This window comes from Syngnathus floridae, chromosome 19, assembly GCF_059516105.1.
Source record: "Syngnathus floridae isolate MCC-2025c chromosome 19, RoL_Sflo_1.0, whole genome shotgun sequence".
Lineage (NCBI taxonomy): Eukaryota > Metazoa > Chordata > Actinopteri > Syngnathiformes > Syngnathidae > Syngnathus > Syngnathus floridae.
The window spans coordinates 633650-657099 of NC_142431.1; the positions used below are offsets into that span (position 1 = coordinate 633650).

The 23450-nt window shown below is 50.6% G+C and overlaps 3 protein-coding genes across 5 annotated transcripts; 1 reads left to right on the plus strand and 2 right to left on the minus strand.

The window, feature by feature from the left end:
- Nucleotides 1-7106: 7106 nt before the first annotated feature.
- LOC148381325 (transforming growth factor beta-3 proprotein-like) lies at nucleotides 7107-10171 on the plus strand. The gene is made up of 7 exons (XM_088361584.1): nucleotides 7107-7667; nucleotides 7794-7957; nucleotides 8241-8370; nucleotides 8433-8540; nucleotides 8605-8767; nucleotides 8834-8987; nucleotides 9071-10171. The coding sequence occupies exons 1-7, from the start codon at nucleotides 7319-7321 to the stop codon at nucleotides 9227-9229; spliced, it is 1227 nt and encodes a 408-aa protein (XP_088217710.1). The 5' UTR covers nucleotides 7107-7318; the 3' UTR covers nucleotides 9230-10171.
- A 2401-nt stretch (nucleotides 10172-12572) lies between these two features.
- flvcr2b (FLVCR choline and putative heme transporter 2b) lies at nucleotides 12573-19237 on the minus strand. Of its 3 annotated transcripts, XR_015854335.1 has the most exons (11): nucleotides 18117-19236; nucleotides 17761-17902; nucleotides 17182-17322; nucleotides 16537-16604; nucleotides 16026-16129; nucleotides 15658-15768; nucleotides 15165-15270; nucleotides 14945-15056; nucleotides 14379-14434; nucleotides 13708-13850; nucleotides 12573-13284 (listed from the first exon to the last, which is right to left on the minus strand). XR_015854335.1 is itself a non-coding variant. In XM_088361579.1 (10 exons), exons 1-10 carry the CDS (start codon nucleotides 18699-18701, stop codon nucleotides 13219-13221), a joined length of 1491 nt encoding a protein of 496 aa, XP_088217705.1. In that variant the 5' UTR covers nucleotides 18702-19237; the 3' UTR covers nucleotides 12573-13218. The 3 variants fall into 3 exon arrangements, 2 of the variants coding, with proteins under 2 accessions (XP_088217705.1, XP_088217706.1); XM_088361579.1 differs by lacking the exon at nucleotides 13708-13850 and having other exon boundaries at nucleotides 18117-19237; XM_088361580.1 differs by lacking the exons at nucleotides 13708-13850; nucleotides 14379-14434.
- Nucleotides 19238-19481: 244 nt separating this feature from the next.
- On the minus strand, nucleotides 19482-23409 carry batf (basic leucine zipper ATF-like transcription factor). The gene is made up of 3 exons (XM_088361600.1): nucleotides 22047-23409; nucleotides 21370-21474; nucleotides 19482-20026 (listed from the first exon to the last, which is right to left on the minus strand). The coding sequence occupies exons 1-3, from the start codon at nucleotides 22107-22109 to the stop codon at nucleotides 19814-19816; spliced, it is 381 nt and encodes a 126-aa protein (XP_088217726.1). The 5' UTR covers nucleotides 22110-23409; the 3' UTR covers nucleotides 19482-19813.
- Nucleotides 23410-23450: the final 41 nt, after the last annotated feature.

The window sequence follows — 23450 nt, forward strand, 5'->3', positions numbered from 1 at the left end:
GTGACCTTGGTGGGCAGATTAGAAGCGGCCTGGCTCACCGTGCGGTCCAGGCGGGCCCAGATGGTAACGGTACAGCCGGCCAAATGGACGCACGCACTTAAGGACACACGCCCACACACACACACACGGCCGCGGCATCCTGGGAGGGCAGATGTGGGCAGCCTCTCCTCGGGGCGCAGCAAACACGGCCGTCCGCCGATCATCCATCCATACATCTATCCATCCCTCACTCACTCACTCACTCACTCAATCAGCTCATTGAATTTCATTTAGCGGCCGGCCATGTGATTGATTCACTGCTACCTTTTCACTCAAGCTTGAATGACACACAAAGCTGCGACACACACACACACATTGAAAATGGCCCCGGGTTCGCCGGAGAAGAAGAAGAAGCCCTCTGAGATCCCCCCCAAGGTCGGCGTGCCGTGCCCAACATCTGTTGAGAAAAAAAAAGCCCTCAAGACTGTCGAGAGAGGGAAGCCTGCCCAACCGACCGACCGACCGATGACACGGTGTGACCTTGCCGCCTTTGGAACATTCCCACAGTTGCGCTTTCAGATGCGTTCAAGGCCCGTGCACAGCTGGGATGGGGGGGGGAAGTTTGATGTTATTTTCTATCACGTGGTCTCCCAATTAAGATTCGGAAATGCTCACGCCGCGGCCGCCTTTCATGCATGTCACCTCGCCGCCGCGTGTCACAGCAAATTCCTCGTAATAATTCTTGTTTGGCTTTGTCTGCCGCCGTCTCATTTCACGGTGCGTACATGGAGGGATGGCAGAGGACATTTAGTCACGGCGACGTCGCTGAGTGACCGCTACCCATGGCTTTTCTTGTTTTAATTCTTCACGCCGGCAGAAAGCGCATCGATCTTTCTATCAAATACGAAAACAGCCGTTGTGGGGAGGCGCCAGAGGTCAGCGGGAATTAGAGCAAGAGCGCCAGTGTGTGTGTGTGTGTGCATCTTGCCCCTCCCTCCCTCCCTCCCTGCCTACCTCCCTCCCTGCCTACCTCCCTCCCTCCCCAACATCCCCATTGTCACTCCCGCAAGGCCTCTCTGTTAAATTGGCTGACAGATAATAAGATCATACAGGAGAGTAGCGATACACACACGCACACACCTTTTTTTGCTACACGAGCGCGTCATCAACTTCATCGTTTCCATTTCTAGCACACGCCCAAAGAAGTTTACCAACGCGTTGACATTGCTTTCTTTCTTTTTTTTTGTGGGCGATGGAGTTGTTTTAGCCCGCCGATGGCTGCCCGGGCTCATTTTGAATAAGTGGCGGGGGGGGGGGGCAAAGTGGGGTCACGGGCAATTTCAGCCGCAGCCGAACGGGCCCGTTTTAATGCGAGATCTGAGGTGACTTTGACTTTTTGATTAACGGCACTCCTCCAAAGGACGGAGGAGAAAAACTTTGGGCGCCGCCAAAACGGCTGGCAGTCAAAAGGAGGCGGCTGCGCGCCGCCGTGAAAGAATAATAAGTCAAGGTGCCGCTACTGCCGCAGCAGCAAAAAAAAAAAAAAACCCAGCCAGCAAGTGTTTGTTATTAAAATATTTGTACTTCTCGGGGCCCCAAAGTCCCTCAATGCCTCTCCCCACTTATGCAGATTTCCATTCCAGTGACATCAAGCACGCCGAGCGATCACGCTCGCTCGCTCCCTCGCTCTCCGGCTGCCTGTGAAAGCGACAGCCCCGGGGAGCGCTCGCTCGCTCGCTCGCATCCCCGAGGCCCGAGGACAGGGGGGTTTTGTCGGGGGGGAGCGAACAAGCGGTACGTCGCAAAAGATCGGCAAAATCAAATGGAGAAGCCAAAGATAAACGCCGCACTCAAATAGACCACTCGGGGGGAAAAAAATTATAATCAGCAAGTCCGCTGTTGCTAAACAAAACAGCAGCACATAGCCGCTAAACAGAAAATATATATAAAGCTGATCTGTAGGTCATTAGACATTTGAACATTGACTTATTCAATCCAGCACATACATAAAAAATGCCTCAATTTCAGAGAGCAATGGTCGAGAAGCGAGTGAGGTGGACTTCACAAGATCCACTTGAAAGCTTCTTCCCCGCATACTAGTGTGTGTGTTTTTTTTACTGGGTGCACATAATGAGCTGTCAGTCATTTTTCAGCCGCCACCAACTTTCATCTGGCCTGATTCTGGCGGCCTGCGCCATTTATCACTCCTCTCCCCGCTCCTCGTTTATCACCTCCGCTGGAATAGTTTCTCTCGCTGTCAATTTAGGAAATGGAGTGACAAGAGCGACCCCGGAGACCCCCGCCCCCCCCCCTCCCGTGCGCTAATCTCGGCCTGGCGCTCTCGCACGCCCGCTTCGACCCAAAGACGTCCTGCCGTCCACGACACGTGAACACAAAGATGAAAACAAGACTTTGCCTAAGGCTCAAGAAAGTCCGGCGGCGGCTCACGAATTTTGGACAGCGTAAACCACATCGGAATAAAACCAACGAGAATGAAGCAGTCCGGATCAATTCACTGCAGGGCCGCTGGGGGGGCAGCAAACTTCAATCATGAAAATAAAAAGAATGTCACGCAGTCATCTGCAGTGATTTCTGTCTTTCTTTGCAGAGGATAAAGAATATATGCCTGAGTATCGTCACATTGTCTGTCTACACGTGTTGCTGCACTATCGCAGCGGACGGTGGGACGGCCACGTGAACAATCTCACAGTTTAACCAAGACGAACGAGTGACGGGGCGCCTTGGCGTGACAAACGAGGGCCGGCATCCCAGGGGTGGTCACCCTCCACAAGCCCTCAACCTCGCAAGGCTCATGACGCCGGCGGGCTTGACCGCCATTCTATTACGCTGGCTTTCTTGGTGCGTCGGTCGCGCTTACATTGCAGTTTTGCGGGTGAAAAAGATTCCACATTGTTTTGGGAAAATAATAGCGAGGAAATGCAAGTTGCTCTGCTCTTGTTTCACGCAAAGACCACAAGGAAGGATTCTTTTGTTGCTAAAAACAATCAAGGGTGCATCCGAAAAGGGCATTTTCTTTTTTCTTGTTAATAAATCTTGTTTTGCAATTGGATGTGCTGAAATGCTGCCTGTAGCGGAACACAACACTGTCCTCTAGTGGATTCGAGTCACTGAGCGGCCAAAGGCGAGACCAGACACCTGTAGTCGGTCCTCGTCCACTTTGGTCGCACTCGACCTCAAGCGGTCTCCACCTCGCTCACGTCTAATTAAAGCGGGCGCCGGCTCTCGTCAGGTCTCACTTTGCCCAATAAATCACCAGCGTGACCCGTCTGCCGTTTCTACGGTGACAGCCTACGATCGGGCCTCCTCATTGGACGTGGCAGCGGCGGCAATTTGCATGCCAGACTATTTCTCTTCATCATCGGGACCTCTCCTCCACGCCGCAAGAATGGCGAATAAGTCAGCGGCTAACGGCAGACGGCGTGCGCGTGAGCGCGTCCTTGTCCGACAAGGTTAGCCGTCCATTTCATCTGCGCGCCGGCAGAGCCGACCGACCGACCGACCGGGCTGGCGGTGGCGGTGGGGGGGGATTGAATTAAAATAAATGATGGCCGGACATTTAATGCATTGGGGGGTCGGACGGGAGTTGCCGGGCAAAACTTGAGTCTTGTCATAAAATAATAATAATAAAACCAAAACGCCAGGGCCGGCCGGGGAATTGAGAGAAGCGCTTTCAAAGCTTCAAGAATTGCTTACGCTTTTGTTTTTGCACACGAGAAAATCAGTCCTCAAGACAGAAGTGGAAAATATACGTATCCAAAGCTGCTCCTAAGAACATCCTCTCTGTGGCGTGTCAAATTTCCAAGACATGACAGGAGATTTATTTTCACAGCCAAACCGCGGTCCGCTTCCACCAGCGCGTGTTCAGGGACCCGGAGGACGCGGCGGTCTTGTCGAGCCATCAAACACGTGGGCCGTGCGTGATGCTCGGGGCTCCCTCCGATGCTGACTCTCCTGGAGCCGCTCCAGGACACCGGGGCTTGTAATACGGTTATTTTTACCGACAAGCTGACGCAAATAAATATTTATAGGTGTTGGCGGGTCAGCGGGTCACAGGCAAATCCGCAGAGAGGTGGACGCTAGGTAATAAAGGATGCCAGCGAGCGAGAGAGCGAGCGGCGAGAACACGGGTTCGATGGAGCGCGGCGGCGGCGCCGTTAAACTTGCTTGCTTGGCGAATGGGGGAAATAAAACAAGCACGCATAAATGAAAAGCTAAAAATGGAGCGAGAGAAGCTTCAGCAGAAAAAAACCACGACAGCGTTCCCCCGCTCTATCATCTTTCGCCTTCACTATATCAGAATTTTAGCGACGTCCAAGTCCGGCCTCAAAATACAAGTTGCAATTGCCAGAGCGCGTCCCGCTGTGACCTTCCCAGCGGCCTGTCAGTCAAGGCCGCCAAAATAAACAATGGCAGCCAACGGCCGTCATCAGCGTGGCCGCGCTGACAGCGAGGCGGGGGATCTGGGCTTCACCTTGACACCCCGCCTCCAGCACTACCTGGTCCTGGGAAAGGCAGGCAGGCCAGCCTCGCCGACGGCTGAGTTATAGCCGGGAGGCATCGCCAAGAGCGGCCGCGTAGTCGTGTCCAACACAGTATCGGGACGTTTTATCGTTTTAGCCGGGCACTGAGGCGGGGTCAAGAGGATGATAAGAAAGGCACTCATGTGAGAAATGAAGAAGATCATGGAGTGGACAGAAGCAGGAAGGCGCTGAAATATAGCCAGCGACCTGAGCACCTGTCAGGTGTACACCGAGGAAGGCTTGTTTGCTCATCATAATATCATAATAATAATAATAAATTTAAACCAATTTATTGTAATGAATATAATAAATATGTCTTGTTTTTACCATCGTCGTTATTTCGCTTTAGGTTTATTTGAATGAAAAATAAAGCGGATGCTGCCCTCTGCTGGTGCAAACGAAAATCTCTCCTCCCTTAAAAGAACTGACACGATCGGATGGCGCTGCGTAGGAAATGAAATGTTAGCGTCTCAACTTTTAGGATCAACTCCAAAGTCACGTTTTCTCAACTGTGTGAAAGAGTGCTGACAAGTTCAAAAGTAGGCGGCTTTAAGTCATGAATATTCATATTCATATTTGTGACCTTACGTAGACATACGGAAGGTGCAGGCCATTGGCTGCAGGCCAGACACGCACACACACACACAAGCCTTATTTATGCTAAACACACTCACACACAAAGCATCCACACATGTTCTAAAAGGTCAAGCGGGGTCCACCCAGCGCGCAGCCTTTGCACGTCTTCACGCAGCAACCTATCAAGGGCCAAAATGGCGCTTGGCCACCAATGTCTTATTAGGCAGCTCCATCTGGGAGGGGTGAAAGGTGACGGGCGGGGCCTCGGAGGTGAGCAGACGCGAGCGGTAGGGGCCGGCTACAGTTTGGCCAAGCGCGACGGGACCTGGCCCGGCCGGAAAGGATAAAACTGCAAAACAAACGAGTGTGTGTGGGCGTCTATCTATTGTGCTTGGCTGTCCAAAGACAAGATGTGTGTGTGTGTGTGTGTGTGTGTTTTGTGCTGGATGAGAAAAACAAAAACTGAGAGGCTCTTTTCCGGACTAAAATTTAGCAGTGAGAGTGTGTGTGTGTGTGTGTGTGTTAAGCAGCAAATCCCTAATCTGGCATAGACTTGCTTCCTGTCTAGACTCGGCACAAGGACGCCAACTCTAATCTGGCCAGCTCTACCGCGTGTGTCCGAGTGTGAGCGTGCAGACAATACATGTACTATAGCATTATGTGTGTGTGTGTGTGTGTGTGTGTGCGTGCGTGTAATGTATGCAAGTACACACATCCATCAGATCAAAGGCCTCCACGTTGCCGTCCAAATGGAGAGAGCAGACCCGTCCACCCGCCAGTGTCTGTTTCTAATTGGTCGACGTCCAATAAAGTTTTTTTTTTTTCGTTTTTGCCGTGCCAAGCAAGCCCTTTAAAAGCCGATTGCGGTTGCACATTTTACAGGAACACGAAAGGTGCCATTTTAAATGAATATGTACTGTGATAGGATAACGTACGCAAAAAGCAGCAAAAAAATGTTGGCCGCTTTTAAAAGAGCTCATATCGGCCGGGCCCAAACACGTATTGGGTAAAACATCAATATTTTGCTAAGAAGACATTCTGCCGTCCTCACGATGTCAATCATGAGCAAACGTTGCTATTGATTTTCCTGCAAACATGGCGGCCAATCCCCGTCACTCCATCCTCGTACAAAGCGCCTGGGAGCTTCCACGCACGGACAAATAAAGGGCTTGCCATTCACGCGCGGGCCCAAGAACACGTCGTCCTCCAAAAGGACTGACCTCAGCAGAAAGTCTCCACGCGCAACCTCGGTGACATCACGGCGCCTCTGTGGGGGGGGGAGTGGGACTCACACACATGGCAGATCCATAACGACTTGTTTGACTTGCATCATCATCCTCACAGACATGCGGGCTTCTCCTGTTTGCATTCCTACCCCCAAATGTGACTCATGCCCCCCCCCCCATTTTCAGGCTGGACAAAATACGGGCCAGATGGGTGCGCGCATGAGGAAAATATTGCTATTTTTTTTTTAGTTTTGCTCATCACATTTTGTGACTCACACAGCAGTGAAGTCACCGGCGGGGGAAGCACTCAGAGTAAACATGAACTTTCACCGTCTGGGATCACGTCTCGGAATCCCCAGACGGCGGCTGGGACTATTCCGCCGTCCGTCCACATATTTGATTGGACACGTAAACGTCAACTCAAAGCTGCCAACTTTTTCTTTAAGGGGCGCAACGGAAAAATGCATCTGGCTAATCAAGTCCTAAAAGTCAATCCAATTACATTTGTATTATTTCATTTCAATCTGTCCTGACACATCATGTTGTGCTTCATAAAAGCAAGGAGAAAAAAAATAAATAAAAGCAATTTCCATAGCCGGCCACAAGGTGGCGCCTGAGGCAGCTTTTCCAGGGAAAAACATGCTAATAGTGCCCTAAGAATAACAAGAGCGTGACTAAAGGCCTCCAAATAGAAAAGCAAAAGCTTTTCTCACGTGTCTGAGTCACATCGGAGGGGGCGCCGGTGCGGGGGTGGCCGGGCCCCTCCTCCACCGTCACGCCGCCGTTCGTGCGTGCGGGCGGGCTGCAATAAAAAGCCCACATCTCATCTCCCACCATCCAAACAGACTCCATTCTCAGCTCGTCAACTTTTGGAAACTCGATGGGTCCAAAAAGACGCGGCTTGCTTCTCGGCCGAGGCATTTTTTAGAGGGCTCGCCTCGGTAGGATCGGGGTCAGAACCCCCACCCCGCCATCGCCCCGGGCGGGCCGGGCAGGATGCACGCCTGCAGAGCTTTGCTGTGCGCCATGCTGCTGCTCCACTGCGCCTCGCTCAGTTCGCCGCTGTCCACCTGCGCGGCGGTGGACATGGACCACGTCAAGAGGAAGCGGGTGGAGGCCATCCGCGGGCAGATCCTCAGCAAGCTGCGGCTGAGCGGCCCCCCGCGTGCACAGGGGCCCACCAAGGTGCCCCAGCAGGTGCGGGCGCTCTACAACAGCACGCGTCAGCTGCTGGAGGAGCTCGGGCGGCACCGGCGCCAAATGTGCGGCGCCGACGGCACCGACGCCGAGTACTACGCCAAGGAGGTCTACAGGTTCAACATGGTTCACGGGCCCACCGAGAGCAGTGAGTTGAAAATATACGAATAAAGGCTGCAAATAGTCAAGGGGGTCATTATGGGTCGAAAGTGGCAAGACGGCCGGCCGCCTAACGTGGCCGTCCGTCCGTCCGTCCCTCCGTCCTCTGTCGCAGACGACCTGTCCTACTGCCCGAAAGGCATCACGTCCAAGGTGTTCCGTTTCAACGTCTCGGCCATGGAAAGGAACGCCAGCGACCTCTTCAGGGCCGAGTTCCGAGCCTTGCGGGTTCCCAACGCCGGCGCCAGGCGCAACGAGCAGCGGATCGAGCTCTACCAGGTGCGTAAAGGTACTGTTAACCTCCGCCCACAAAATGGCGGCCGGCGAGTGAATGCTTAGCGGGAGCTGGGCTCCGTTCTTATACTGGAAGTTCACTTCTGGTGTGTCCTTGGCCAAATATTTAAGATGCTAATCTGAGAAGGGCGCTGTGGTCTGCCATGCGGATTTACGTGAGACGCGTGTCCAAGGAAATGTCATCGGCCGCTAACAGCAACCGCATTTTGGCCGCCTTCGGCTTCTCAAATGGCCACTGACTCGGTGCCGCGTTGTCTGGCTTTTGCAGATCGTGCGGCCGAACGAACACGTCAGGAAGCAGCGCTACATCGGCGCCAAAAACGTGCTGACCAAAGGCACGCCCGAATGGGTCTCCTTTGACGTGACCGACGCCGTGCGGGAGTGGCTGACGAGCAGAGGTGGGGATCACATTCACGTCAGGTCCGCCTTCCGCCTGACCTTGACTTTAATTTGACGGCAGGCAGCAATCTGGGCTTGGAAATCAGCGTCCATTGCCCCTGCCACACCTTCGGCCCCAACGGCGACATCATCGACAACGACAACGAGGTTCTGGACGTCAAGTTTAAAGGTACCCGCCCGAGCGCGGTCGTTTGGAACGCCGGCGAGCCGCTCAGCGTTTTTGTCCCACCGAGGCGTGGACGGCGAGGAGGAGCAGAGTCGCTTGGACCTCAGCCATCTGAAGAGGAGCAAGGACCAGAACCTGCCTCACCTCATCCTCATGATGATCCCGCCTCACCGCCTGGACTCAAAGTCGCGCAGACGCAAGCGAGCGCTGGACACCGACTACTGCTTCTCGTAAGAACCGCTTTCGGATGCTGAGCGTTTGAACGGCCGCGCGCGTAAACGTCGGTCGGTGCGCAGAAACGCCGAGGAGAGCTGCTGCGTGCGCCGGCTGCACATCGATTTCCGCCGCGACCTGGACTGGAAGTGGATCCACGAGCCCAGCGGTTACGACGCGAACTACTGCTCGGGGCCGTGCCCCTACCTGAGGAGCTCTGACACGGCGCACAGCTCGGTAAGAAAAAAAAAAAAAAATGAGCAGAATCTTTCTGGACATTTTAAGCACACGAGTGTGTGTGCGTTTCTGCTGCGTCTAAGTTGCTGAGCCTGTACAACACTCTGAACCCGGAGGCGTCGGCTTCGCCGTGCTGCGTCCCCCAAGAACTGGAGCCCCTCACCATCCTCTACTACTCGGGACGGACCCCCAAAGTGGAGCAGCTCTCCAACATGATCGTCAAGTCTTGCAAATGTAGCTGAGGAGGCACAAATGACTTTTTTTGGGGGGTGCCCGGTTCCGCAACTGATAGCAAATGGGTCAAGTTCATCTCACATCTTGCGCTTTTATTCTGACAAAGCTGTCGTGTCATGTCTTTCTCGTTTTCACTTCACTTTGTTGGGTTTTTGGGGTAAAACGGTTTGCTTTGTTGATGATTGCTATTAATTAAAAAAAAAGAGAAAATAAGTCTTTCTTTTTATATTTTGGAAACTTAAGTGTATATAATATGAAACTATAGTTCAAAAATGTGTGATCATAAAATTTTAGGTGAAGTCAAAAGTGTAACAATTAATTGTCATTTTTGTTTCTACTTTGCCTTTTGTCTTCCCGGTATGCCAAACAATACAAAGTCATTTACAGAATGAAAACAAAACATTCGTTTTGAGCCGCCGTGCAATTGTCCTTCCCCGTCAGCGGCGATGAGAGATGAACTTTGACGCAGAGACAAAAGAGCCGAGTCAACAAGCGGCGCCTCAAATGCGGCGGCGGCAGCGGCCCAGGGCAGCTTGGCCGCAACAAACGCCAAAGGAGTCAAACGTGCCAAGTCAGCATTTAGACTGGGAAATTTAAAAGGCAAAGAATTTGGAGCGACACAATTTGAGGGTCCGAAAGATTAGGAAGTTGAAATATCATCTTTTCTGTCTTTCAACAATGGCTAAGGTGTAGCTAACGCTAACTCGGCAAAAATCCCAAGCTGCTCTGCCTCTCCTGAAGTCTTTTTGTTTTCTAATCGGACGTCCTGCTGATGAATGGAAACAATCGAGCCAACGCTGCTTTTGGTGAACTCTTTGACACCAAAGACGAGCGGCACGACACGTTAAGCTGCAAAACACCGCGGACGGCCCGCTACTCCCTGAACGCATTAACAGATGCCCGAGCGAGCGAGGAATTTTGTAGCAATAAAATCATCAGGTCACATCGCAGCGGTCCCGTGGAAAGAGTTGTGCAAGAGTACGATGGGAAGCCTCCCACGCAATACATACAAGTCCACTATGGCGTTACTGGAAAAGGTGGGCTGACCAAAGAGGGAGCAAATGTGCCAACGAATCAAGCTCATAGAGCGCCACAGCTAAACAAATGAAGGCCTGAAATTGCCCACACACACACTGGGCTGTGTGCGTGTGTGCGCATGGCCAAACTCGAGATCAATTGCACTACAAATGTGCGTAAAAACCACGACTGCAGTCAGGAGAGGAAGGAGCCAAGTTTGCATTGAGTTGGCAAGGCAGAAAAGAGGACTGGGCCTGAAAAAGTTGGACAATCGCAACTGCTATTTTTTCAGAAGAAAGTCCACTCGAAATGGGCTTTATGTTCAGTCGCAGCAGATGTGACAGCGCAGAGAATCTGGAGCGTGTTCAGGTATGTTGTCGGTTAGCTTCGTACGCTAAAGCCATTAGCCATTGCGGCCGCGGCGGCAAGTATATCAACAGATGTGCCTCGAGAACACATTTGGAAGAGCGCTTCCCCTTGGGCTGGAAAGGCTTTCGATCCTATTTATGGAAATAAGCGGCTCATAAAAATGTGATTAATGCGCCGTCTCGGGAGCCCACGTCCGAACGCACGGGAGGCCGACCGCTTCCTCCCTGATACGACGACTCAGATTACAATCAAAAAGCAACAATCGTTGCGCGCTACGGCAGACTGGCCTACATATGAAAAAAAAGTCATAACATCACAATCAGGACAGAAAAAGTTCTTGAGACTACATCTGGATAGTCTCACCCTCAAAACACAACAACGACTTCTTTTCTTTTGATTCAACTCTCAGAACTAAATTCTTGTGAGGAGGACAGAGCTGGAAAAAGCCAATTTGTTGTATTTGCGCAAAGCCGCTGGGCTCGGAATGCGCCGACGTGCCAAGCGCGGGAAGAAGACAAGCGTGCGAGGATTAGCAGTCAACACTTGCGGGAAGGGAAAGAGCACCATTTTGTGCATGACGGGAGATGGCGGCCATCACAACAACAAGATCTTTCACACTTTGGACGGCTAAAGACAACACGCAAAGCCCGCCCGCCCGCCCGGCCTTTTTTTCCCAAGATGACCCACTTCAAACGGGTCGGGACCCCGTCGCCAATCGTCCACACACGAACGAAGCTGCCGAGCTCAGCACATTTGCGCTCCCCCCCGGCCAACTTCAAACAACGCCTTTTGGGTGGAAGAAAGCCGGGCCGCGGTGACGACGCTGCGTCACACGAGAAACCAGCGGAGCGTAAGAAGCCTTCATTTCCGCGCAAAGCCCGTTTGACAATATTAGCTTTAGCGTTTGACGTCACGGTGGCGCCGTGAAAAGGAAATCAAACGGCTGAAAGGATTTTGAGGATGAGTTCATCTTGGAAGCGCGGCGGCGACCGCAAAAGGATCCGTTTCCCGCTTTTGGGAGATTGTAAAACGCCACTTGAGTGGATCCTTTGAATGATGAAGAGCGTGGGAAACGCGCAAGGAGGCTAACGGCGGTTAGCGTTTCCTCCGTCTTGTGATTCGAGCACCCACGCGCCCCCGAGTGGCTCTTGAAAAATGTTTGGCGAGGCTACGGGAAAACCCCACTAAGGCCATTTCAGCAAAAAGGGAAGCTGTTGCATCATTTTAAGAAACAAAAGGCTAATGGCCGGCCAATTGGAATAACAAGTCGGTCGTGCTCTTTCTCTTCCAAAACATGGTCAAGTCACACGGAAGGCTTTCCAAAATGGCCGCCTAACACGTTGACAAGGCCCCGATCGACCGGATAAGTGCTATGGATTGGCAAACATTTCGGTCAATACTGCATCCGAGGCCACGTGGGCATCATTGCATTTGTGTCATGGACGAGTTCCATTAAAGCTTTGAGGCGGTGCCAAAGCTGAGTGCTCCAGTGACTATTTGGAGGCCCGGAAATAGGAACGGCAAAATAAAGGTTCCTGCACACTTTCCAATATAGATATTCTCAGAAATATCAAATTCATTTTAAAAACATCAGATTCATCTTTTTCTTGCAACTGCGTCTGCCATTGTGAACGTTTGGCGCGGAATTGGACTGCAGTGCACCAAGTTCCGCGTGGAACACAAAGTGCGTTTCACGCGTCATCACGTAGCGCCGCGGGGGTTGGGGGTGCAAACACCACACCTCGGAAATTGTGCTGAAAGCGCCCAGTCACGCGGCGCTCCAATTAGCGCTACATGGCCACCGGTTACAGCGTGTCGGCGCAACACAAACACAGCAGGAGCCACTTTGGTTGCCGTGCGAACCATAAAGTGGCGCAAAGAAGGCCTCCGAGGCTCCGCTTGACTCATAAAGGCCTCGTTTCATGGACGGAAAAGTGCTCTTTGACCATTAAGGGCAGAAAAGAGTGCGAGGTCAACTCACAACTATATTTTCTTTCATTCCAAAAATGTATATGATGTCAAAGTCTTCATACAACAATGAATTCATCAGAAAGGACAAATTGCCTGAGTCTTATTTATAACTACACTTTTGTTTGTTCGTTTGTTTGTTTTACGACAATGTACAATAGACGAAGCAAATCAATGAATTTAAAGGAAAGCTCGTTGCATTGAAATGAGCATCTGAGCACGTTGCAACAGCACCACATGGTGGCGGAAAAGGAAACTACAATAAAGTGACGTGGAGGGGGCATCTTAAAAAGTAAACATGAATCTTGTACAAAACATATGTACATAGGGAGTATAGATCCTCAGCAGTCATTTGTGTCGCATTCATCTTGTTGACTAGCAAGAACGAGAAGGGTTGAAAACATTTTCCATGAAGTCAGAAATACACTTGTGGTTACAAAATCCACATTTTCGTTACTGATAGCGGTAAATTTGTCAAGGTACAAGTCATTGACGATTGTCAGAAGGATTTAATTTGTAGACATCAAAGCATGTAAATCAAGTTAGGTAAATCTAAATTGAATATTAATAGTAAAAAAGAAAGATTACAATTGTACATATCGCGCTGGTTTCTGATGTTAATTGTGCAGTTTTGTGCTTTTTTTTAAAACTTTTCTTCTTGGAGGACAAGGTTTGTGGACATGCCTCCTCTCAGCCTGTCACATGGTCCCTGCAGGTGGAAACAGTACACACGCCAACTTAGAACCTAGCGGCTAGTTCTTCATTTTCCTTCAAGGATTGAAGTGATGAGTTTTTTTCATCATGTTTGTAAATTAGTGCAAAACTAAGTTGTGCCAAAATTAGAGGTATTAGATTAGAACATTTCAAATGCATTTCCCATTAAAGTAGCAGTGCGTCCATCAGTTTGCCCATGAGAGAATCTCGTCCTCTGTCTCCCTCTTGTGGAGAAAAGAGGCAGTACAGGGAAAACCGCCAGTGAATGAACGACACTTGACTTGCAAATGACGTCATCACTTGAATGAAGCTCAGGTCAGTCAGCACTGCGGCTTAAGAGGCGAAGCTGCCTTGCAGTCGAAAGCGAAAAAGAAGCGGCAACTGGGAAGCAGATGGATTGGCGTGGCGTGATCATTACCTTAGCGCGCCTGTGGAGAGCGCTATGATTTGATGAGATTTTTTGGGGTTTGTTTACGGAACGCTTTATAGTGAAGGCAGCGTCTGCGCTGTGGAGATTTAGGACGTGGCGCCGTAGTCCGGTCCCGACGTCATCGCCTCCGCCTAAAATCACAGCCGCCCGTCACTAAGCATTCGTTCGCCGCTGCGAATTTGTTCGATTGAAATCACGACAAGTGAGACACATTGTTAAGATGGCGCGCCGAAGCTCTGTTAAATGAAATTAGTGGGGGGATTTCACGTGACGGCGGCGGCAGAAGACATCAAGCACACTGAATGGGGCCTTTTGATGACATGCAAAGATTTGTTGTTGGTTCGAGAAAAAGACAAACGTAACATGATAAAGACCATGAAGCCAACAGAGTACTTACAATTGCAAGCGCTTGAGTCAAAATGAGTATTGTTAAGAAGTTGCTATCTGTTACTACTCATGTCCCAAATAATTATTGGATCATTTCAACGTGTCAGTTTTCCAACTTTTGGAAGCAAGCCGACGGACAAAAGCCACATGCGAGGAGGAGCAACACTGACAAATGCGGAAAACAACCACAATGATTTGAGGGAAGCACGCGGCGGCGTACACAAAGACGACACGTCAACAGGAAGACGATCCGATCCGCCTTTCGCACTTACTTCTGCTTTGGCCAACTCGTTGGCTTTTTGCCGCCGCAGATCCGACTTGATGAAGCCTGCCGGTCATTTAAGGCGACACAAAGGTGGACTTTAGTGGGAATGAGGGAGACTGATGGTTCACCCCCGCCGACAACAAGGCACTCGGAAGCAGCTACAGCAGCTAGCTAGCTAGCTCGCAAAGTGCAAGATGCATTTGCAAACAATAGCCTACTCCAAATGATTTCCAAACAGGAATACATTTTCCAAGTCATTGACTTCAAAGGTTGAAAAGGTGGCGCAAGTCAAGTCGATACAGTTCAATAGGCCAAGAGCAATTTCAAGTATTTCCCAAGAAAACAACGATGGGGTGTGTGTGTGTGGGGGGGGGGTCGCATTGCATAACTTGCAAAGTGCACAAATGATTAACCCCAATTTACACTCGGCAGCAAACGGAAACCTTTGAGACGTGATGGTGCACAGTAAAATGTCATTTTGCATCTTGCGACAAAATAAACATTTCTCAGTGAAAAACAAAAACCCTGGAGCACTCTTTCCGTGACGCAAGATGGAAGAAAAATCTTTCCTACCTGTCATGACGGTGCCCAGCAGGAGGAAGACGCACAGGAAGATGTTTCCCGGCAGCGTGCCAAACGTGTCGATGATTTTGCCCTGGCAGATGGTGAAGATGATGCCAAAAACCTGCCATGACACGTTCAATCAATAACAAAATCAAATGCTGGCCAAAGACAAATATTTGGTTCCGGCCCAGTTGCGATCCAAGGAGAATCTAGTTGTGTTTTGCGTTACCTGCGCAGAGCAGTTGAGGAGCCCAGAGGAGGTTCCCTCCGATTCGGGATAGGTCAGCTCCACGGCGAACTCGAAGCCCAGCGGCAGGTAGCCGGTCATGAAGAAGCTGAAACGCATCAATTCAGCATTTTACAGAAAGGTAAACAAAGTCATGTTTTCTTTCTTTTTCTTCCGTCAAGCGTGTGAGAATGAAGTTCAATTCCTTCCAAGAATGTGCCGCCTTTTTTTATTGCGTGAAAAAGGCGATAAGGTTATCGGGGAGATTCCACAAATTCCAGCTGGCACCAAAACACGAGCACGCATTTGCCACAACTGCGTACGACCGCCCCTCACCTACATTTTTTGTTTTGGAAGACACACGAGCGGCGGTGGGCAATTTTTCCTTTTCGGCAAGAGCGTAACAAAGGTCAGGATGAGTGGCGGCTCGGTGCCTTTCAACGTTTCCATTGCTAACGTTGCCGCTGGTCACAAATGATGACTTTTAAGACGGTACCCGAGAACTCCGGCAGTGATGAAGACCACCCAGAGGTGGCCCAGGCTGAGCGTGGCGGCGTAGATGATCATCCCCACCAGAGACATCAAGTAAACGGCCAGGGTGGTCTGCCTGCAAAAGAGCACAAGACACGCCTTTTGGGTGACCCCCCGCTGTCCAAAAAAGTGGAACGCTCCGGTCCGGTCGGCGTCTTTCATCACACAGAACACAATGGCAACTGGAAATGTTTAGACATGTGCAGGACAATAGCGGGGAAACAAACAACAACAACAAGAGGGGTGCCGCATTCGAGCCAACGGGGGAGCAACTTGAAAGCGACACCTGCATAAACACAAAAAAAAAAAAAAAAAAAAATGCTGGCCACTCACTTGTAGGTTTTAGTGCGGTCCAACCACAGGCCGCAGATGAGGGAGCCCACCATGCCGGCGATGACGATGGTCAGGCCGATCCGGCCCGCGTTGACCTCTTCGCCCTGCGAGCAACGTGGCAAAGTTGACACAACACACTGGAATGTGCTTCTTTTTCTTTTTTTAATTGGATGGCTTCCCATCTTGTCGGACCGAGCTTCTGCTTCCTTCCTTGACCGTGCAAATAGATGAAGATAAGCCAAAGTGAAGGCCGCTTGCACGCGTTTGCGAGCAGGAAATGAAGAAGCCAAGCTCGGGTGCGATTTCACCGGAAACGGAAATTGAACGGCGTCTTCCAATATTGACTCGAGTCATCGTGCGATCGATTTTATGACGCGTGTCTCCTCCCAATGATGACACGTTCATTTCAAATGTGGAGCGTTCCTCGCTTTTGACTTGAGGGGACGCAAATCCTATTCACTTTGGTTTTCCTTCTTTTAAGAGGCCAGCGACTGGACTGGACTGGACTCACCGGGTAGTGCTCGATGATCATGCGGTTCAGCAAGGTGCCGACGGCATAGAAACAGCCCACGTTCAAGCCTGCAACGCAGAAAAGAAGGGGAAACGTCTTGGGGGCGGGGCTTCTTGATCTTACACAGATGCTCAAGGTTTTATGGAACTAACAAACAAACGGGAATGAGAAGCTTTGAAAGCAGGCAGCCTTTGAGAATTCTCTGCAGATGTTTTTCTTGCCCCCCCCCCCTTCAAAAAAAGGAAAAAAACAGCTGTTCTGTTTTAGGAATTGAACAATGGCCTGCATTGATCTGTTTTTACTCCAACAAAAGGAATCAAAAATGGCAGCCAGAGTGGACCTTGCTTGTTGGGCAGGAAAGTGTGTGTGTTTGATAATAGAGACCGGAATTCAAGTTCAAGTTCAAGCCCAGCGAAAGGTTCTGCCGCCGCGGGGCGCCAACGCAGCCGCTCATAAAAGCGCTTTGCTTAATCATTGTCAGAATGTCAACAAACTTTGGACCCCTCCAATGCCAATACGGCCTTCATCCTTCTGACAGACACTAAATCCTTTTTTACGAGACTGGCAGATAAGATAAAAAAGTTTGGGGGTGTGCCGGGGATGCCGTCAGCCGAGGGGAACGGCTACAATGGAGACCGTCGGTACCGTAGGTGATGATGAGGAGGATGAAGGGCTTGTTGCGCAGCAGCCGAAGAATGGAGGCGCTGTAGGAGTACTGCTCGGGCGGGATGCTTCGGGCCGTGGCCTGAGCCTGCGTCGGGGGCAGCTCGGGCTGCTCTTGGAAGACTTGTTAGAAAGAAAAAAATAAGAAGAATCAATAGTGTCATTATGAAACAGGGAGGAACACCCAAAAAATAACAGGACTGGAATGAATGTTCTGTTAGTGATTAAGCGAGTGAGAAAAAACAGCTAACCATCCCCACATCACATGAGAAGCACAAAGCAAACGCTGAGGAAGGAAGAACGCAAACAGGACATAAAGAGATGAATTTTCTGCAATGTACATTCCACATTTAGGCTGCTTTCAAGGAATGAGAGTTGAATCGGCGAGAACGTGGCAAGAATGGTGCCACTGTGGAGCAAAGGCCTCCCTCCACAAGGATCCGTTTGTGCCGCTGAACGCAAACGAGCATTGTGCCCGCTTTTGCTGCAACCACTCCCACGTGACGCGTTTCTTCCCATTCGTAAAAAATAACGTTTAATGAGGTCGAGTTCCGCTCTTACCCACGACGACGAAGATGAAGAGCAAGGTGGCCACCCCGGCGGTGATGTAGAACATGATGCTGATGTGGTGGGCCAGTTCGTCCACGTTGTCCACATTTGGTACCAGGATGGGCGGCACCAGGAACCCGATGGCGATGCCCAGCTGAAATCGTTTTCGAAAAAGCTTTCATTCTGTTTCCCCTACTGGAATTCAATTCATTTGATCTGGTACCAATGGTTTATGATTGCCACCGAAAGGCGGCGCAGTACTACTTTTATCTCAATAAACTCATTTCAACCTAGTTCCTTGGCCCCAGGATGCCACTGAGGGAGCGCAAACAGCAAATAGGTGAGTATAGTAAGAGAAAATCTCTCACCTGGTTCCCAAAGACGCCGATGGAGCAGGCGGTGGACACCTCGTTGGATCCGAACCAGACGGACGCGATCCTGGACGGCATGCCCAGGATGAAGACTTGCGCCAAGGAGCAGCAGAACTGTCCCACGAAGGTGACGGCAAACAGGTGGGGCTGGACGCTGCCCACCTTGAACCACGTCCCGGCGCAGTTGAGCGCCGTGGCGGCCAGGGCGACCACCCGCAGCCCTTTTTTGTCCAGCAGCCACGTCACCGGGAAGATGAAGGGGATGTAGGTCAGCATGTAGATCATGGACATCCAGTCGATGGTGAAGGCGTCCACTGGATAGAACTTCATGAAGATGTTGCTGATGATGCCGTACTGGATCCACTGGTACGAGTTGCACAGCGAGTAGGAGCTGAAGAGGAACACCATGACCCAGCGGCGCTTGTACAAGCGCGTCTCCCAAACTCTGTCCGCCGAGGTGGGCTCGTTCGAAGCGCTGAGGCGCACGAAAATCTCCGGGGATTCCGCCGACTCCAGCTTGGCGTGTTTGTCCGAGTCATGCCGCTCCTCGCCGGGCTTCTTCTCCTCTGGTTCCCCGTTCATGGCGAGCTCGTCGGTGTGTGCCCGAGTCGTTGAATACGCGCAATACCACGCATAGGACGTTTCAATGACGAAAAAAAAAAAAAATTCGAAAGTAATGGAATTAGAAGCGACTTTTAAAGAGGCAAGTTTTGACGGGCAAGTCGACTCGAGCCTCGCGCCCAAGTTCCAAATGAATGGAGGACGTCGTCGTTGGCTTGTAGCGGGTCCCAGTCACCAAAATAACTGCGCCGGTTTCGATTCGAGAGTCACTCGAATGGTTGCGGCGGCATTCAGTATGACCCCCCCGCTGAAACACTACCGCCTCTTTCTTGTCTCTTCCTTCCTCGAGTGTCAACACGTGGAGCCAGCCTGACACCGTCCATTCGCGAACCCACCAACTCGGACCCGCACCACTTCTGCGGGGCGTGTTACTCAAACTAGCCCGAGACAAGTCACGAGTGGTCCGCGCAAAGAGAACCACGTGCGACATTTTACACTCGGTTCAAAGACATCCGGGCAATTTACGTTGACGCGTGATGACCGGAAGTAAGAAAAAGTAAACGGTAACTAAAGTCAAATTAAAAAAAAGAGAGAGTGGGGGCATTGAATATGTCAGCCCCCCACCTAGTGGCTTCCCCGCGAACTGCACGTTTTTCAAAAATTCACATTGACACACAACGAAGGACAAAAGTAGGTGTTCTATTTTAGAAATAAAGAGGAAGGCAATAAGGGAAGGAATTAAAGATAGAAAAAAAAGGACAGATGGTTAGGTAGAATGTAGAAAGATTGGGAGGGACAGAATGCATTTCAACATTTAATAAATATCTCAGCTTGTCAAACTTTGGCTCGACTTTACATTCGCTTTGTCCAACAATCAAATCAGTCGAAAAAAAAATCTCCTGAGCTTTTGAGGTCTACATCAACACAGCAGGGAAAACTAAAACAATGTAACAGGTTTCATGACACCTCCTAAAAAAAAAAAAAAAAAAGCAACTTACAAATGAATCCACAGTGTAAACAAAAAGTGTTTGGTGGGTCGTCAGAGGCGGCGTACAATCAGAGTACACAAATTTCGGTACATGTGCTAACTTTGCCACCGAATAAAGAGTTCTGGAGACGTGATCGGATCCACGTCAGTGCTGGTAGTGCGGCACGGTGACGTGCTGGTGGTAGGCGGCGTGATGCTGGTGGCGAGGCGGGTACGGGAGGCCCGGCGGGGTCGGGCTGAGGCCCGCGCACTGCGGCTCGTGACTGCTCAGCACCGACGACAGGTACTTGGCCTCCTCCGTCAGCTGCTTCACTTCTTTCCTCAGCGCCGCGTTCTCTTTCTCCAGACTCTCGCTCTCCTGGGGGAAACGCAAAGCAGCAGGCGTGTTCATATGTATATTTGCCATAACAAGCACGTATTTAAGTTTCTTGTTCGGAGCCAAGTGGCAATTTTGTAACTCTTTTGTTCCCTCCCTAAGTGTTTCCAACACATTTTGCAACACCGCACGCATGTCAAGTTACGGGTAGAGCACTTCTCCGCACACACACACACACACACACACACACACTTCCTGTTATCAGTGAAGAAGCAACACCTCTGACCACAATAACTGTCCTGATAAGAAAGAGAGCAAGTCTTTCATTGAGACACCCTATTTACAATGGTTTTACGACATGTCATCTTTTTGCTCGATAACGCCCACACGAAGCGGTGGAAGCAGCGTGACTAATTTGGTCTCGTCAGCTTTTATTTTGTTTGTTGTGTTCCTTTGCCTAGTTGTTATTGAAGCGGTCACATTCTTGGAGCTTGTGCTGGAAGCAAAATCTGCATAAGTCACTAGTGATATAAAAATGTCATTCAGCTGTGTGTCTGTCTGTGAATAGTGCCTTGTTAGCATGGGTCGCCCCCCTCCCTTTGTTTTTTTTTTGAACCAGTCATCTGCAACCAGGACCAAAAGGTTACAAATGTCCCAACATTTACACATTTCCCACAAGCACATTTGCAAAACGTCTCGGGTGACTTACTGATAAGCTTTGATCTCACGCAAGTAGAGCACAAGTGCCCAAAGCAGGTTGCCGAGTGGGAGAGAAATCTTCCGCTGAGGTCGCGGTTGAAAAGGTCACCGTGCGAGCTGCGGGCAAACCCCCCGGCGTCGTGCGTCACGCCACCCCCGACGGCGGGCGGGCCGGCCGGCCGGCCCGGCGCGTGCGCCTTTACAAGAAGGGGCTGCCGTCTTCTTTCAAATGAAAACACCGCGGCGCTGATGGGAAATGACTACGCTGTCACTGAGAGGGAAAATACACCTTCCTGTTCATGGGGGCGGCTCATCAAGCCAGACCGCAGAGGGCGATAAGCCCTCCCCCCCGAGCCTCACAAGTGACTTGAATATGTAAACTGTATATATATTGTGCTGCACAAACAGAAGAAAAAAACAAACAATAATAAAGATGCTAAAAGTCTACTACGATGCAATGGAGCGAAGACAACATGGACTGAGCAGAAGTCTTCTCACTCAGTTGCAGTTTGCAAGGGAGGTGCTGGATGCTGGCCGATGCCCACACGTGCTAATTTATTCGCACAAACACGGCGAGCGGCGTCCAAGCGTGCCGCGCGACAGAAGCCGTGACACATCGCCACATGGTCAGGTAGCGTTATGTAAAAAAAAAAAACCAAAAAAACCACAAAGTTGCGACTTCTCACCAGGTGGAGGCTGTCGGCCTTCTGCGTCTGCCTCATTCGGCTCTTCTGCGCCGCGATGCGGTTCTTCTCCCGCCGCATCACCTTCTTCACGTCGTCCGACGAGCTCTGCGCACAGATGAGGATGCGCAATCACAAGGCATGCTAGCTAGCGGGGAATTGGCCAGAGTGACTCAGAAAAATGAACCGTTACGTTGCGGGGACGCGAAACTAGGTGTGACCCGGGCCTAACTGAAAGCCCCGAGCGACCCCACCCAAAGGCACGCTTTGTTGTAAATGAAACGTACCGCCCCTCGCCATCCGTCTGGTTAGGAACCGTCCATCACTTTATTTTCCAAAAGCAGAACAAATGAACACATTTTGGAAAGCCAACCAGCGTCCAAAATTGTGCAACTTGGCATTCGACCAAAATCGACTTTGATTCAGTTTGTTGCAGTTCTGCACGTGACTTTCAATTGTAACTTCATCCACAAGAGAAAAAAAACAAAAGCATGGAAAGGCCAAACTGGATGACTCGGCGCCACTTTCACCCGCCGCACAAAGTGTTCCCGACAACTCTCGTGTTATTCACACGTTTGCCTTTCGTAAAGGTCAGACGGACCGAGTCATCCTCGCACGCGCAAAAATACTCATTGAAGAAAAAACAGGCGTTTTTGGGGGGCAAAGCAAAGGAAGCCTACCTGCCTGCCTCCAGGTGACGGCGACCTGTAGCTTGCGTCGTTGCTGTCCGAGCCCTGAGCCATGGCAGCAGCAGCAGCAGCAGCAGCAGCAGCAGCAGCCTCACGAGGCCTCTCTCTGGCCCCACTTCGCCTTCCGTGCTCGAGAGGGAGACAGAGTTTGCTGCCGTGCCCAACGCAATTTGCTTTGCCACTTAACGAGAGCTTTTCTCTTCTTGCCTGGTTTCTGTCACTCCTCCTCCTTTCTCACGCTCTCGCTCGCTTGCTCTCTCACTGGCTCTGATGTGGTTTCTGGTAAGGGGTGCGTGCGTGCGTGCGGGGGGTGAATGAAGAGTTGGTGAAATGGTGAAAAGTACAGAAAAGCAACACACAAAGTTCCTCCTCCGCTCTGTGAAAATCACCAGAATCGCGCGCCAGCTCCGAGATGCCCCTTCCTCTTTTTGTTTTTGCTTCTGGAAGAAACGGAACGGCCAAAAGCCCGCCGCAGCGACTGGTTTCGACTTAAGGCCTCAAGGGGACCCAACCAGCATCCTACCACCGCTCTTGGATATTGTTTGGTGGTACTTTCCATTTCGAATCACTTTTCCCCGCCATTTTATGTCTACGTTGACACTATGTGTTTTTTTTTAATACCTTCAACAATGGATCATTGCTACTTGTTAATTGTTTTTCAAAGCGGGAACACGACATTCGTGCGACCAAAAGAAAATCAGGAGCAAAACAGCTTTGCTTGGCAGAGAGCGCAGCCCTCCTACACACAAACATGTCCGTCCCATCACCGCAAAGATTTTTTTAATGCACCGAGTGTTTTCCCAAGATACGCACAAAAAAAGCAGAGTACCCAAACAGTGACGCAGTTAAAAAAGTAGACACTGTTTTGAGCAAATCAAATCATAATCTAAGGCAACGCGGACACGTCACACTGAAATTCAAGAGTGTACATTTTGAAAAGTCTCACACGCGGGGAAAACCCCTTGAAAAGGGGACGCTTATAGAGAAGCACACGTGTGGAACAAGTACATCACAGAAAGTTGCTGAACACCAATCTCAATCACCATCAAGTCACTTCATGAAAAGTCGTTCTCCGATTTGGAAATCCTAATATTTATGTCTGTAATGTGATGGTGACCTGAATACAATTTTGTGATTCGTTTTGGCGCCCTCTAGCGATATGATTATTCTATTTATGAAACACAGCTCATACAATTTGACCGAATTATTTGGAAACGGGTTCTCACCCAACCGAGCATGATGCGGTCAAACGTTCTCCCCTCTGTGAAGTCTCGAGGCGTCCGGTTTGCCCTCCGACGAGTCTGCAACACAGCGAGGGACTGACTGGCAAGTCTTTGGCCTCCTTACCAGACAGCTGAGCTCACCTGTAAGCGTGTCGGCAGCGAAAAGAGCAGT

Coding starts and splice junctions, on each gene's coding strand:
- LOC148381325 (XM_088361584.1), top strand. CDS start 7,319: ATGCACGCCTGCAGAGCTTTGCTGTGCGCCATGCTGCTGCTCCACTGC. Junction 7,958..8,240: donor AGCGGATCGAGCTCTACCAG/GTGCGTAAAGGT, acceptor TGGCTTTTGCAG/ATCGTGCGGCCGAACGAACA. Junction 8,371..8,432: donor GGAGTGGCTGACGAGCAGAG/GTGGGGATCACA, acceptor ATTTGACGGCAG/GCAGCAATCTGGGCTTGGAA.
- flvcr2b (XM_088361579.1), bottom strand. CDS start 18,701: ATGAACGGGGAACCAGAGGAGAAGAAGCCCGGCGAGGAGCGGCATGAC. Junction 16,605..17,181: donor CCTCCTCATCATCACCTACG/GTACCGACGGTC, acceptor TCTGCGTTGCAG/GCTTGAACGTGGGCTGTTTC. Junction 15,271..15,657: donor ATCACTGCCGGAGTTCTCGG/GTACCGTCTTAA, acceptor GATGCGTTTCAG/CTTCTTCATGACCGGCTACC.
- batf (XM_088361600.1), bottom strand. CDS start 22,109: ATGGCTCAGGGCTCGGACAGCAACGACGCAAGCTACAGGTCGCCGTCA. Junction 21,475..22,046: donor CGTCACCTGGAGGCAGGCAG/GTAGGCTTCCTT, acceptor ATCTGTGCGCAG/AGCTCGTCGGACGACGTGAA. Junction 20,027..21,369: donor AGGCCGACAGCCTCCACCTG/GTGAGAAGTCGC, acceptor CGTTTCCCCCAG/GAGAGCGAGAGTCTGGAGAA.